The sequence below is a fragment of the Aspergillus lucknowensis genome (genome assembly GCF_044049455.1).
Source record: "Aspergillus lucknowensis strain CBS 449.75 chromosome Unknown BJX67scaffold_6, whole genome shotgun sequence".
Taxonomy (NCBI): Eukaryota; Fungi; Ascomycota; class Eurotiomycetes; order Eurotiales; family Aspergillaceae; genus Aspergillus; species Aspergillus lucknowensis.
Window position 1 is genome coordinate 191,325 of NW_027263550.1, and position 12,750 is coordinate 204,074.

The following is a 12,750-nucleotide window of genomic DNA, read 5'->3' on the forward strand; positions in this document are numbered from 1 at the left end:
TTATCTTTTCCATATTACATATTTCTCAGATGATACGTGCTTGATGTCAGGTTTCGAGGAATAGTTTCAGTTCTATTGGTGGTAGTAGTACATGTCATCTATATTTACAATGTTATCGCTATCGTACAAGTCGACAGAGTCATGCGCTCTGCTCTTTCGGTTGAGTTGTCTCCGATTCGGGGCCTACAGTCTCTGGATCCCATCCGGGGGCCGTCAGGCCGAGCTCTTTGAATCGCTCGTCGCTGACGATATTCACGATCTTGAACTTCCACCTGCCCAGTTTCAGGAACAAGAGGTCGTTATTGATGATGAATTCCTGAGTCTTATCCGCTGTCCAGGTTTTAATAGGCGTGAAGCTCATGGCATCCGGCATTGATCCGCCTTGCATTTGCCCACTAATACCGGGACGGCTTCCAACATAGGCGCCTTTGTTTGCAATGATGCGGTGACCCTCGCTCTTGGACGATACCAGACCAGCGGACCAGAGGATCTTGTGAAATGTCTGGTTAAAGACCAGCGATGCCGGGAGTGTCACTTGTACTGATGGCATATTGGCGAAATTTGTTTGAGGCGCATAGGGATTGCCCGACTGTGGATTAATGAAACCAGACATAGGTGATTTGGGATGACTTGAAGCTGAGCTGGGATTTCGGGGTAGGGGCGTGGGCTCCGCAGTGGACGACCGTGGCCTAAACAGCTGGCGATGTTGGAGAGCCACCGCATCGGCTTCGGCTTTACCGTGAATGAGCTCGACGAATTCTGAGGCAAGGGCGTGTTGGGCCACCCGCTTCGAAGGGTCCTGGTTTTGTTCCTCCATGATCTTTGAGATTTCCGGGAGGGGTATGAAGGTAAACATCTTGAGATAAGACTCCACCACATCATCAGGAGTGCGAACGAAGAACTAAGCGAGTCAATAACACTGCCACCGTATTCGCATGGTGAAACTAACCTGGTATAATTCAAAAGTAGAAGTCATGTCCTTGTCGAGCCAGATCGCATTGCCAGCCGACTTCCCGAACTTTTCACCGGACGCGGTTGTGAGCAAAGGAGTGGTGATGCCAATTGGTTTATCCAAGTCGTCATCCAAAGGATTCCTCTGTTCTTCAATTGCAGTGTTTCTGCTAATCACCTTCACGGCGTCTACCCCAAAGAGAATGTTCCCATACTGGTCGCCCCCTCCAACCTGGACTTGACAGCCTTTGCGGAAGAGAACCCACCAATCCCATGCTTGCAAGAGAGGGTATGAAAATTCAGCAAAAGACATCCCATCACCTTTTGTCAACCGGGTTTTGACACTGTTTCACATTAGCACGCGTTTCCGGGAGCCCCGCGATAATGTCCAACTTACGTGTCTCTTCCGAGCATTGGGCCAAGGCGCATGTAAGCACCTAGATCTCGAAGCACCTCAAGGAATGGCAGCTTGTTCCACCATGTATTGTTATTTGTTAGAGCGCGCTTCCAGACCATCGTCCGCTTGTACCCATGCCTCTCCCCATATTTCTCGATGCTCGCACCCAGCTTTTTCATCTGCATATGCATACTAGCCATGTTAGCTTTGCGGATGGAGGAATGTGCCTGTTCCCTCCCTTTTAACCTTCCCGTTGGATCACCGATTCGCGATGTCGAACCACCGAGCTATTCTGCGTCAGCCACAATCCATGATCATGACGCTACGGAGTACTGACCAAGAATGTAACCGGTAAACCCCATACATAAGCCCAGGCAAGGACCATAAATGGCAGCATATGCCCAACGTGCAGAGACGGCGCCGTCGGATCTACGCCCGCGTAGAGCCCGACTCTCTTTTCGGTAAAGATACGGTGCAACAACTCTCGATCCCTGCAGGCAAATCAATAGTTAGGACCGCGACGTCTTCGGAAAAGCTTTGTGCTGGAATATTACGCACCCAACCACATTATGTAGCAGCCCTCGCTCCTCCAAGTGTTGTGCAAAGCTCTTCCTCTTCCCCGCCTTGATTTCTTCCGCAAATTCCGCCCATTCCCTTTTCGCACCTTCCATGCGCCTCAGGTATCCCTGAGTGATCCCTCGCTTCTGCCCCTCGCTAACTCCAGGGGTAGCATTGGCAAAAGTAGGCCGGCAATAATTTGTACGGGTTCTATTCGTGTCGACGAAATCCGCCGCCCGCGCGTACTCACGAGCGCCGTATATTGGCCGTGGAAGTCTGCAAACAGTAGGTCGTGCGCGAAGGCGCGCTACCGCAGGGAGGGATAGCGGGCGTGGCCGCATCAGATCAGGCGTACAAAGGTAATTCGACTGCGGAAAAAATCGTAGTCTCTCGTGAACTGGTATTGGACAGGAGTTCGTCGCCGAATTTCGTCGGCGTTTTAAAGCTGATCAGCTACTTTTTGAGCGGAGAATCTTTGATGCGGAGAGCTCATTCCCCGGCTGTCCATCAAGCTTCAGCTTATTTGCCCGGCAGCCAATTGAACCCAGAAGGCTGAACCTCGATAGTAATTACATGGTATTAAGAACTAGCCCAGCTAGTAGGTTGGACTCCATATGCTGGTTATCATTTTCTAGCAGATTGATTATCTACGAGGATATCTACGGCATAACTGAGCGCAATAAGACTAATAGGACGTCCGTCCGAGTACCAACGCCAATGGATTCAAATTCATCTCACACCGTCACACGTAATCGCCATACCCAGCCCAATGAACCCTCTCATATAGCTGACGCACGGTACCGCTTAGGCGACCGAAACATCTCAAGGGTCATAGACGTGGGTAAACCTGTAAACACCGCCAAGTAATGTGTTGGATCAGAGATGCCTTCATCGCGTCCGCGAAGTAACAAGGTTGGTGTGCCGAACGCCGTTATCATCCTCCCCCATCCGGAACAAAGCAGCCCTTGGGCCTCGAAAGGAGAGCCGCCAGGCTCCAAGAGGGGAGATGGATCAAATAGAACACACTAGGCTTTCATCATCTGCGAAAACATTAGGATCTGAGGTCAAACAGTGGTACTTTGGAAGGGTGCTCTCACTTGTACAAAACTTGGAAGGATGAAGAAAAAATAGCTTGGATGATTTCGGACTTTTTCAAACATGATGTTGTGGAGTCGCGCTAGTCTGCTTTTAGCGAGCGGAATAATTCTGCCGCGTATTTTCTGATGGGCCTCAATCACGCATCTGCTGCGACCTACAGCTTGAAACTTGGCGGTTCCTCCCTCAATTTCCATAAATTGTCACAGAATGCTTCTGGCTCGCGCGGCCTATAACGGCCGATTACGTGCGAGCTATCTTGCGATTTTCTATTACGTTTGCCGCAGACGATTGACTCCAACACCAACGGAGATCCACGCCGCACCTTCACGAAGGGCCTTCCATGGAGCTCGCTGTCTTCGTCAACAGGCTGAGGATCCCAGGAACCCCATAGAGATCTCACAAGTATTAGAAAACTATAAGAATGCAGGCACGTGTGGTCATCGCTGAACCCCGCCCTTCCAAGCTTGAGTTGCTATAATCCGCCGACATGTTAGGATCCAACGCGCTAATAATCAAGCCGCATTAGTTGAATTCCCTCCTGCTACGCTTCCCCTCAATAAAGAATTTTTAGCTACAGTCACGCCCGGTCAAGAGGTTGTTTTACATGGCTATCTTGGAGTCCGGAATGACGTCTCGAAAAAGCTATCGTTCGTCCGCTTACAGGACCCGACAATGTATCACAACATACAAGTCGTGTCGACGGCCAATCGGGACTCTTTCAATGTTCTCAGATCGCTTAGGCCAAACAGTCCGGTCGTAGTGAAGGGAACGGTACAGGCTAAGCAGGCAAAGAATGCTGAGATGGCGGAAAGCGATCCTTGGGAGATTGTCCTGGACGAGATTCACCTTCTCAACGAATTTCCAAACGATATCTGGATGGCACCGGATATGGTGCATCCTCCGAAGCATAGGCACCTGCAGCTCCGCACAAGCCCCGACCTCCGTGAAGCTCTTCATTTCCGAGCAAAGGTGCGCGAAATATGCAGACGGGAATTAACCAAACGTCAACCGGCTTTCGTAGAAGTCGAAACCCCTCTCCTCTTCAAGTCCACTCCTGAGGGGGCCAGAGAATTTATTGTGCCTACACGGAAGCCTGGGCTAGCATATGCACTCCCGCAGAGCCCCCAGCAATACAAGCAAATGCTCATGGCCAGTGGTATCCACAAATACTACCAGTTTGCGCGCTGCTTCCGAGACGAAGACCTTCGAGCAGACCGGCAGCCTGAGTTTACCCAGGTACGTTCACCCAGTTGCTTGGTTCGAACACCCGTTAATCTATCCCCTGGAATAGCTCGATCTCGAGATGTCTTTCGCAACAAGCGAGGATGTGATGAGAGTCATCGAAGATCTCGTACGCCGACTTTGGTCAGACTTGATGGATACCGAGATTCCCTCTGGTCCGTTCCGGAGGCTATCTTACCACGACGCAATGAAACGCTATGGCTCAGACAAACCAGATACAAGATACGGAATGGAAATTCAGCGGATTGAGCACCTCCTTCCTGTGGACCTGGTCAACAAAATCACGCCTTTAACCAACCCGATTGTTGAAGTCTTCAAGGTGGAGGGAAACGACAATAATCCTGCTGAAACCTCTGAATTCATCACCCGATTCCTCGACTCGCCGGATGGCGCCCCTTTCAACAGCAACCCAGAGGGTGGCCCGGGAATATTCATATACGATGTAAAGAAGCCTTTGCGCGGACTGCAACCATTTGGCTTTCAGGCCGCTGAATACGTGGAAGACCTCTTGGAACCCGACCATGGCGACTTGCTCGTGATCCAAGCCCGTAATCCTGCCCCCTTCACCGGCGGTTCAACGCCCATTGGCGACCTTCGCAGGGCCCTTCATTCGGCTGCTGTTAAGACCGGGTTCAAACCCGCACCCACTGGATTCCAGTTCCTTTGGGTGGTCGACTTCCCTCTTTTCTCTCCTTCTAGCGAGTCAGAGCCGGGCCAAGGCGGCGCCGCCGGTATATCCTCCACGCATCATCCATTCACGGCACCCAAGACCGCCGCCGACGTTGATATGCTTCTTACCGATCCGGCGCAAGTTGTCGCAGATCACTACGACTTAGTCGTGAACGGTGTGGAGCTAGGCGGCGGTAGTCGCCGTATCCACAATGCAACGGTGCAAGAGTTTATCCTCCGCGACGTCCTTAAGATGCCGGAAGAGCGATTAGCCGACTTCTCACACCTGCTGGAGGCGCTCCGCGCCGGATGTCCCCCGCATGCTGGCATCGCGCTGGGACTTGATCGCCTCGTGGCCCTTATGCTAGGCAAGGACTCCGTGCGAGATGTTATCGCGTTCCCCAAGTTTGGAAAGCTAGGGGAAGACCCGATGGTGAAGGCTCCCAGCTCAGTGAGCATGGAAACACTGGAAACGTATCACCTGCGTCCGGTCGATGGGTGAGATGATATGGGCCCTATTAGGAGACGTTGTACGAATACTACCTTGGTGACGCGCATATGTCTTTGTACTGTACATTATATAAAGATGTAATAGCAACATGGAAATTTATATGATTTTGGGGGATGGTATACTCTCAATCTCCTGTGTGGTACCTCTCCGGTCCTATTCTCTCTCTAGTAATCGTCGAGGGCGTAACGACACCCCTGAGAGGCGTCTACCTCCACACCGTTTTCGTTGTAGCGACTGGCTGCATTCGGTGTGGGGTTCAACAAAACGTTTTTGGAGTGCTGGTTAATGTCCCATATACTCCTACCCTAATATCGATCGCTTAGATTAATCGACTCCCAGTATAAGGTTTAAGGATCGAATTCCTCTAAACTAAACCTAGCAATCTAAACCTAGCAACATGGGTTTTTGGCTTTTGCTATTGCTGGAAGGGTAAGTTATCAAAAAAGCAAAGAAAGATAATAAGAGAAAGCAGAGAAAGCTATCTAGCTCGAATGCCCTTGACAGGATCAACAGGAAGCGAAGGAAAGTTCCTAACCTTCAATCCGCGCCTGCTCGCAGAATGTCTCCAAGCAAAGGAAATAACTCGGCCCTTGCCCTGACCCCAAAGAGCCCAAATGGATGCCTAGAGGAACAAAAACACCCGACTCGATTGCAAAAACAAGGCTTCCTGAATCGCCTGGGCCTGCAAAACCAACATCAGACCAAGTGACTTCACCAAACCAGTCGACGGACGCATCATCGTCGGTGTCACTCGAACTAACAGATGATGTTTCGCTTAAGTCACTAAAAACTGGATTAAGGCCGCTCTGTGTCTCCCCATTTCGCGTATTCAAGTTCCTCTCCTTTATGAATTCGATAAAGGAGGAATCGAGGTCAGATAACTCGCTATCGGAATACCACCCCTCTGGCGGCTCTCGCTGCAGTTTCGAAAAATGGCCCATGGTAAGGTCTGTTCCGGCGCCACGCTTAAAGACCAGTATCGATGAACGGCGTAGTGCTTTGCGAATGCTGCGTACTCTTGGCTGAATTAATGGCTGGAGCATTGCGGATTTTCCAAGAGCCCTGAAGCTAAAGTAATGGACGTTAATGTTATGGTATTGGTGTTCTGCGATATCCAGGTCTTCGGGAGAAAGTACGAGAAATCCCACGTCATCTGTACCCGGTCGACTAGGATCACCATATATTCGCCGCTCCTGTAATCTTCTGGATGTCTTCGAGACCTTTAGTTTGACTATTCGGCCCTCTTCTCCCGGAATTGCAAGATCTATATCGTCGAACCCGTCTGGGATGACATGCCCGGCGGTTAAAGCAACATATACAGAACTTGCAAGTTCCGGCACCGATGGGGAACTGGTCATGATAGGCCCGAGTGTTCCGTTCTCGAGGGCTGTGCCCGCTCCAATCTTCTGGTTTGTCAAGAAGGACTCTCGACGAAATGACCGGGTTTCATTATCAACAACAAAAGCCCCAAGTTCATCCAGCCAAGTAGGTAACGGCTTCTTTTCCTTCTCTGTGCCTTTGAATGGTCTGATCCCGATTGAGCCGCAACCATACCAACAAATGTTATACCTGGCCGGGATTAGCAGCACATTATGTCTTCTGAGAAAGGCTTTTTACTAACCCATATCTCCGCATGGACCTTTCAAGGAGCGTATCATATACTTCCAGCAAGATCAATTCTCTATCGGGATCTGGAGTCCATTTGACGTCCCCAAGGCCGAATACCTCTTCTAACCGATCGAGCACCTCGGATGACATAGGATCAGTAGAGACGGGATTGAATATCTTTACTGCATGTTTCATCATTGATCTTGCTTTGTATCTTCGATGGAGCACGTCATATCTCAGTCGGTTATAGGGGGTATCAGCGTAGAACAGCTTTGGCTTGCCTTCAGTGGAAGCAGTTGTCATGGTGGTTTGAGAGGGGGTATCAGGCGGGAACACCTTCGGATTGCCTTCAGCTGAAGTGGTTGTCATGGTATTTCGAGTAGTCAACATTTGCAGGAATGAGCCTGAAGTTTCTGGTATCGTTGGATAAAAGATGGATTCAAGAAGCAAGAGTGGTGGTCTCTTAACAATACTAGTAGTGGGTAAATGGATTGATGGAAGAATGAAAAATGGAGTGAGTCAGAAGATGAAGGGTAGAAATAGAAGGTGGTGACTAGGACCGCCACTGCGAAAGTTAACCTTGGAAGGAGAGATCCGGGCGTGAGGTCCTCCCTACTTGGAGCTTAACCGCCAGTCGAAATCAGCCGTTTGACTCATTATGCTCCGGAGCTGGATTCCCTTCCAGGAATATCCGGGCAGAAAAATCAGGAAGGCCCAACCAAGCAGGATGCAGTATTGATAGATTCTTGGTTAGAGTCGAATAATAAGCTAGGGCATTTATTAATGAAAGGGGAAACGATCTGTTGATGAGAGAGAAAGCCGCGAAGCAAGTCAAGCGGTTGTTCAAGAAACGGAGAGAGGTGAAGGAATGGCAGGGCCTCTCCACCGATGAAAAAGAGAAGGCTTGGACGTTGTCTCATAGTTCACGTATTTCCCGACCAAGCGGGCTCACATGACGCACGATATTCCAGCAGCGATTAGTTCTCTAGCAACGCAATATATCGCTGTGTTCCACGCATATTCCGCCTCATATTACCTTCTGAACGCACCTTACCCATGATTGCGTCGCAAGATCCAGAGTCGAGCGCGGTGTCGAAATGCAGTGTCAATCGAGGCTGCACTTCGGGGTATACTCCAAGCATGCACAGCACCCACAAACCCCTATCCAGAATTGTGTCCTTATTTATTCGGAACCTCTGTTCTTCTTCTTCTTTCTTTATTTCCTTCAGCGCTGCCTCAAGCCTCCAACCGCTGAGCTATTCGATACTTTCCGCCGAACGTAGCAAACGGATCCAGAAGTCAACAGCACTACCCACAGGATTGCAAATTATATAGTCATTCCTACTTGCCACGATAATCCTAACAAAGCCTATGTTTCCAAGCACCTGTTCTATATTCCTGATATATTTTCTTCGCATTATCCTTACAAGCCACTCGAAGAATATAAGCGTAAGGTTGCATGATTTGGTAAAGACTTCTTTTTCTATTTTTAAATAGTTCTTATGCCTGCATACAAGAATTTTTGGAGCATAGCATACTACTTACCAGCCTTTGCCATGGCCATATTGCTGGTTGCTCTAGCTGTTTAGGCTAGGTGTAAAGGGTCTTCACTCGTCGAATGTATGATTGATTGCCTTCGCTAAACTCGCTACTACGAAGAACTGATGAAGGTCCGAAGACCGGAACGGAAGAACTAACTACCGCCAATGGTACAAGGGCGAAGTGAAGGATGATGACACTAGGGACCATGTTTGCAACCAACAAGTACCCGTATAATAATATACTCTTTTACAAGATCTAGTAAAGTATGGTAACATGGTCATGAAAACAATCTATTACTAATTCTGGGTGTTAGATCCAGAGCCGGCGCAGGATGCGGTGACCAGTAAATTGGCCTTGACTAGCTGGAGACAGAACCGACGTTGGGGGTCGTTGAATCTCGACTTTGAAACTTCTTCTACATCACAGGACGAGCCTTCGATGCTGACCATAAGGTAACCAAAGTCGACTTCCTTGGTGGATTGTTTGTAGTCAAGCACTTCCTTCATAGCGTTTATAAAACCGCTATTCACCTTGAACTGCTCGACGCTTGGATGGCTGCACAACTCTCCGCCATAGGTTCTGTAATTCAACCAGTGGATGAAGGCGTCTCGGTAGCGGAATTGTTCCGTCAATTTGACAGATGGGTGGTTCATTTGAAGAAGTCTGGAAGGGAGCGACAGCGCCAACTGGGCGCTGAACTCGTTGCATGGGTCGCCATACTTTGACAAGACGGTCGGCAGTAGCTGTTGAGCATCCCCGCAGCTCACTACCCCTTTGATTTTCTCGGCAGCGGCGAGTTTAGACACTGGTATCCAAGAGTTGACTTCAAGTTCTTTGAAGTCTTCGTCTCGGATGATGATGATCCCTTTCGCGTCGTGCCCAAAGTTGGAGCCAATGATTGGGTCGCCAGTGTTGTTGTTCGTCGAAATTAGGAGATGTGTCTCGCGGGTGACGGCCTTCGACGCTGTCTTGAACGCCCAGAGAGCGGTCTTCCTTTCAGAACCATCGAGCTTCCGATACTCTGATGCCCTGAGCCTTTCCGCGTAGTCACGGAGGAGTGCGAGTACGTCGACTTCAGCACCTTCGGGAACGAGATCTCCGGTCTCCGTACGAGCAAACCAATCGCCCTTAATTGCATCTGCTTGCTCGTCGGACGGTAACCTTGCCATGAGGGTTTTGGTGGTGTCAGAAGCCATCTCAAAGACCTTGGCCTCCAATGAGATGTCCACGCGGGAATAGTATTTATTGTGGTGGGCCCCCCGAGTGATCTTGAGGTATTCATCGGTCAGGCTTTGATCATGCATCGGAATCTCGATATCGGTGGGTCTTTCGGCGCTATTTCCGGGTCGACAAGAGCATTGCCGCTGGGAGGTTCAATCATGGGTGCCACAGTACCCTCTCCAGACACTGTTGTAGGAGTACTTTCGGGCTTGTTCTCTAGGACGATAGCAACACCATTGCTAGGAGACTTAACAATAGGTGTAGTACCCTCTTCGGATGCTGCAGGAGGAGAAATTTCGGGCTTGCTCTCTGGGATAATAGTAGTACTATTGCTAGGAAACTCAACAACGGATGCTGTACTCTCTTCGGCTGTTGTTGGAAGAATTGTCTCGTCTTTGCCCCCAGATAGAGATTCTCCTTCATCCTGGGACACCGTGTCACCTTCGAGGTTTGTGAAGGATTTGCCGTAGTTGCGAAAAGCTCCACTCTCGGACAAAGGACGGTAAACTCTCAGAGGCTTTAATTCTGTTCCTGAGAGCCTTTCCCACTTCTGTATTCCTTCGCAAATAGCATCTGCGGCAAAATGGGTCGGTGCGGTCATGATAACGTGAAGACCCAATGACCGATAGATTGATGCTAACCCAATGAGCGTAAGGGTCTTGCCCGTTCCGGGGTAGCCTTGGATGATTAGGAGATCATTCGGGAAGTTCCTCACATGTTTCTGCAAACACAAGAGTTGTGAGCTAGACCAGGTGATCCCTTCGACGCTAGTCACTACATTGATTGCATTTTTGATGACTTCATCGGAAATTTCCAGGGAATCGAGAGGGTCGTTGTACCTTTTTCTCTTCTGTTGATAATTGCGGTTGAGGAGGAGGGTTGAAAAACGGGCAAGTTGAGGCTCCGGTTTGCACAACCTGTTGATTGCATCGACCTGTCGCTTAGCTCCACTGATCGGAACGTCGAGGAATAACCGTGCGGGAAGAAATTTGAGATTCTTCCCGACACCAACGGCAAATTGGGCGTAAAAGTCGACGTTTTGGGCGACAATGTGGAAGAGCGTCCCTGAAGGATAAGGGAGGTCGAAGACATTGGCTGTACAAATGCCGTAGCACTTGATGTTACCGATACTCAGCTTGTTCGGAGGCCTGAAAGAGATACAGGCGGTATTCCCTTCTCTCGGTGCCCAATGTTCAATGTTGAACGCGTCCTTTCCGTTCTCGCTGGGCTTGGGCATGTTCAGCTTCAAAAGAGCCAAGACGGTCGACTTGTTAACCAGGATGAATGCCACACCATGCCATTGGGCGGAGACAAAATCTGCGATCTCTCGTTCTCGTTCCCACTCGAGGTGCGATGCATACGCCAAAGTAATCTGGTATTCGTGTAAAGAAGAGAATGAAGCTCGCGCGCGAAAGGCAACGAGGCCTGGGCTCTCTTCTGCAACCGTCTGACGAGGTACAAATTGGCCCCATTGGGTAACTGGGACGTCTTGCTGGCTGCGATACGGAGAGAAGATTTGTTTCTGCGCCGCTGCGTCCTTCTCGAACTCCTCGATTTGAGCATAAAGACGATCGCGAGCTTCTATCTTCCTTCTCACGTTCGAATTGCTTTCAGTCTCTTCGTAGTCAATCCACCGCGCGTTAATGCGGAATATTATCCGCTGGGGGGTGGAATCGTTCTCTGGGTAGTTGACGGAGAGTCGCCTCAAGTACCAAAGCAGTTGTCGGTCGGCCATGGTGAGGAACTTCGCGTTGTAATCAAGCCCAAAGCCAACTCCTCCAGAGTGAAGACCGATTGCGAAGATGACATAACTCTCTTGCTGCACGAAATCGTCCTTCCGTTTTTGCTTAATTTTTGATTCCACAGCTTCGTTTATCGAACGGTCCTTCATCGAGAAGTCTTTTACATGACATGGATGTATCTCGAAGGACGGGGTGAACACAAGCTTGCTGTCCTGATGAACGAGGAGCTGGATGATGATTCTTCTGCTGGCGCACCCCCCTTGAATCCTGAAACGAAGGCCAATGCCCGTGGGGGCGTGCGCCCAGTCTTTCGGGAGACAATTGTGCTCATTTATGAAAATGTGGCCGTTTTTCCGTTGAGTTCCTCGAACGTCTTTGGCGGTGTCCGATTGCGACGGTTTGAGGGGGATCAATCGTCGTTTGACCTCACTGGGCTTGGTATTGAGATCTAAGGGATTCTATCGAAGTGTTAGCATGAACAAGGAAACGTTGTCCGTGTTGCACGACTTACGTATGTGGGTACGGGCAAAGTGTTTTGGAACTGGTCAGCGATTTGGAATTCTTCAATGAACGGTTCCAGATCGAACGTAGGAGACTCGAGCTCCTCGTCCAGGGCATCATCGTCATCAAGATCAAGATTAAAATCAAGGCTGCCGGACCGGACACTCTCTGTGTTGGTAGTTCCCTCATTCAGAGAAACCAAGTTTGGGGTTATGTTAGATGAGTCGTTATCGTGGTTGGTGGTCGGGGAGATGACAGAAGGCCATTCGGAAGAGGGGCCTTCTTCAGGCGGGTACTCGGTCTCGCCGCCGCGGATTATGTCTTCCCTTTCAGACATTGTGATGGCAGTATATGGCCTTGTTTTGTGTTATGGAACAACAGAAACAGGTCCTCAAGACGTATCTCAAGCAGCCAATATGAGTGAGGCTAGAGGTATCAGATCAGACAAATGGAATCTCAAAGCAACACAGTGGACACAGAGGTGTTCTGCCTTTTTTTGGATGGTCGAACAAGACTTCATGCGTACCTGCTAGGAATGAACGATGCAAATGCGGCTAAGAGGAGGACGTAAGTTCCTCGAGAGGTGGTAGAGCCCGAAGGCGGAATATGTGATGCCAAGCGAGCGGATGCAAGAGGATCAAGGTGTATGGAAGAAGGAGAGAAAGAAGGAGAGAAAAAAGGATGTGAGAGATGTGAGAGACAAACGAGTT

At 49.7% G+C, this 12,750-nt stretch overlaps 5 protein-coding genes across 5 annotated transcripts; 1 reads left to right on the top strand and 4 right to left on the bottom strand.

The window, feature by feature from the left end:
- Positions 1–51: 51 nt before the first annotated feature.
- BJX67DRAFT_345041 (tyrosine--tRNA ligase MSY1) lies at positions 52–2,462 on the bottom strand. Its single transcript, XM_071028323.1, has 5 exons — positions 1,907–2,462; positions 1,686–1,839; positions 1,349–1,635; positions 950–1,295; positions 52–901 (listed from the first exon to the last, which is right to left on the bottom strand). The coding sequence occupies exons 1-5, from the start codon at positions 2,245–2,247 to the stop codon at positions 140–142; spliced, it is 1,890 nt and encodes a 629-aa protein (XP_070889240.1). The 5' UTR covers positions 2,248–2,462; the 3' UTR covers positions 52–139.
- A 709-nt stretch (positions 2,463–3,171) lies between these two features.
- On the top strand, positions 3,172–5,568 carry BJX67DRAFT_279060 (aspartate--tRNA ligase MSD1). Its single transcript, XM_071026612.1, has 3 exons — positions 3,172–3,431; positions 3,531–4,240; positions 4,296–5,568. Exons 1-3 carry the CDS (start codon positions 3,212–3,214, stop codon positions 5,415–5,417), a joined length of 2,052 nt encoding a protein of 683 aa, XP_070889241.1. The 5' UTR covers positions 3,172–3,211; the 3' UTR covers positions 5,418–5,568.
- Positions 5,569–5,767: 199 nt separating this feature from the next.
- On the bottom strand, positions 5,768–8,060 carry BJX67DRAFT_345046 (uncharacterized protein). Its single transcript, XM_071028324.1, has 3 exons — positions 7,651–8,060; positions 7,048–7,599; positions 5,768–6,995 (listed from the first exon to the last, which is right to left on the bottom strand). The coding sequence occupies exons 2-3, from the start codon at positions 7,422–7,424 to the stop codon at positions 5,957–5,959; spliced, it is 1,416 nt and encodes a 471-aa protein (XP_070889242.1). The 5' UTR covers positions 7,425–7,599; positions 7,651–8,060; the 3' UTR covers positions 5,768–5,956.
- Positions 8,061–8,872: 812 nt separating this feature from the next.
- BJX67DRAFT_378250 (uncharacterized protein) lies at positions 8,873–9,772 on the bottom strand (the record flags this gene model as incomplete). The annotated part of the gene is made up of 1 exon (XM_071032311.1): positions 8,873–9,772. One exon carries the CDS (start codon positions 9,770–9,772, stop codon positions 8,873–8,875), a length of 900 nt encoding a protein of 299 aa, XP_070889243.1.
- An 89-nt stretch (positions 9,773–9,861) lies between these two features.
- Positions 9,862–12,377, bottom strand: BJX67DRAFT_378251 (uncharacterized protein; the record flags this gene model as incomplete). The annotated part of the gene is made up of 2 exons (XM_071032312.1): positions 9,862–11,997; positions 12,051–12,377. The coding sequence occupies 2 exons, from the start codon at positions 12,375–12,377 to the stop codon at positions 9,862–9,864; spliced, it is 2,463 nt and encodes an 820-aa protein (XP_070889244.1).
- Positions 12,378–12,750: the final 373 nt, after the last annotated feature.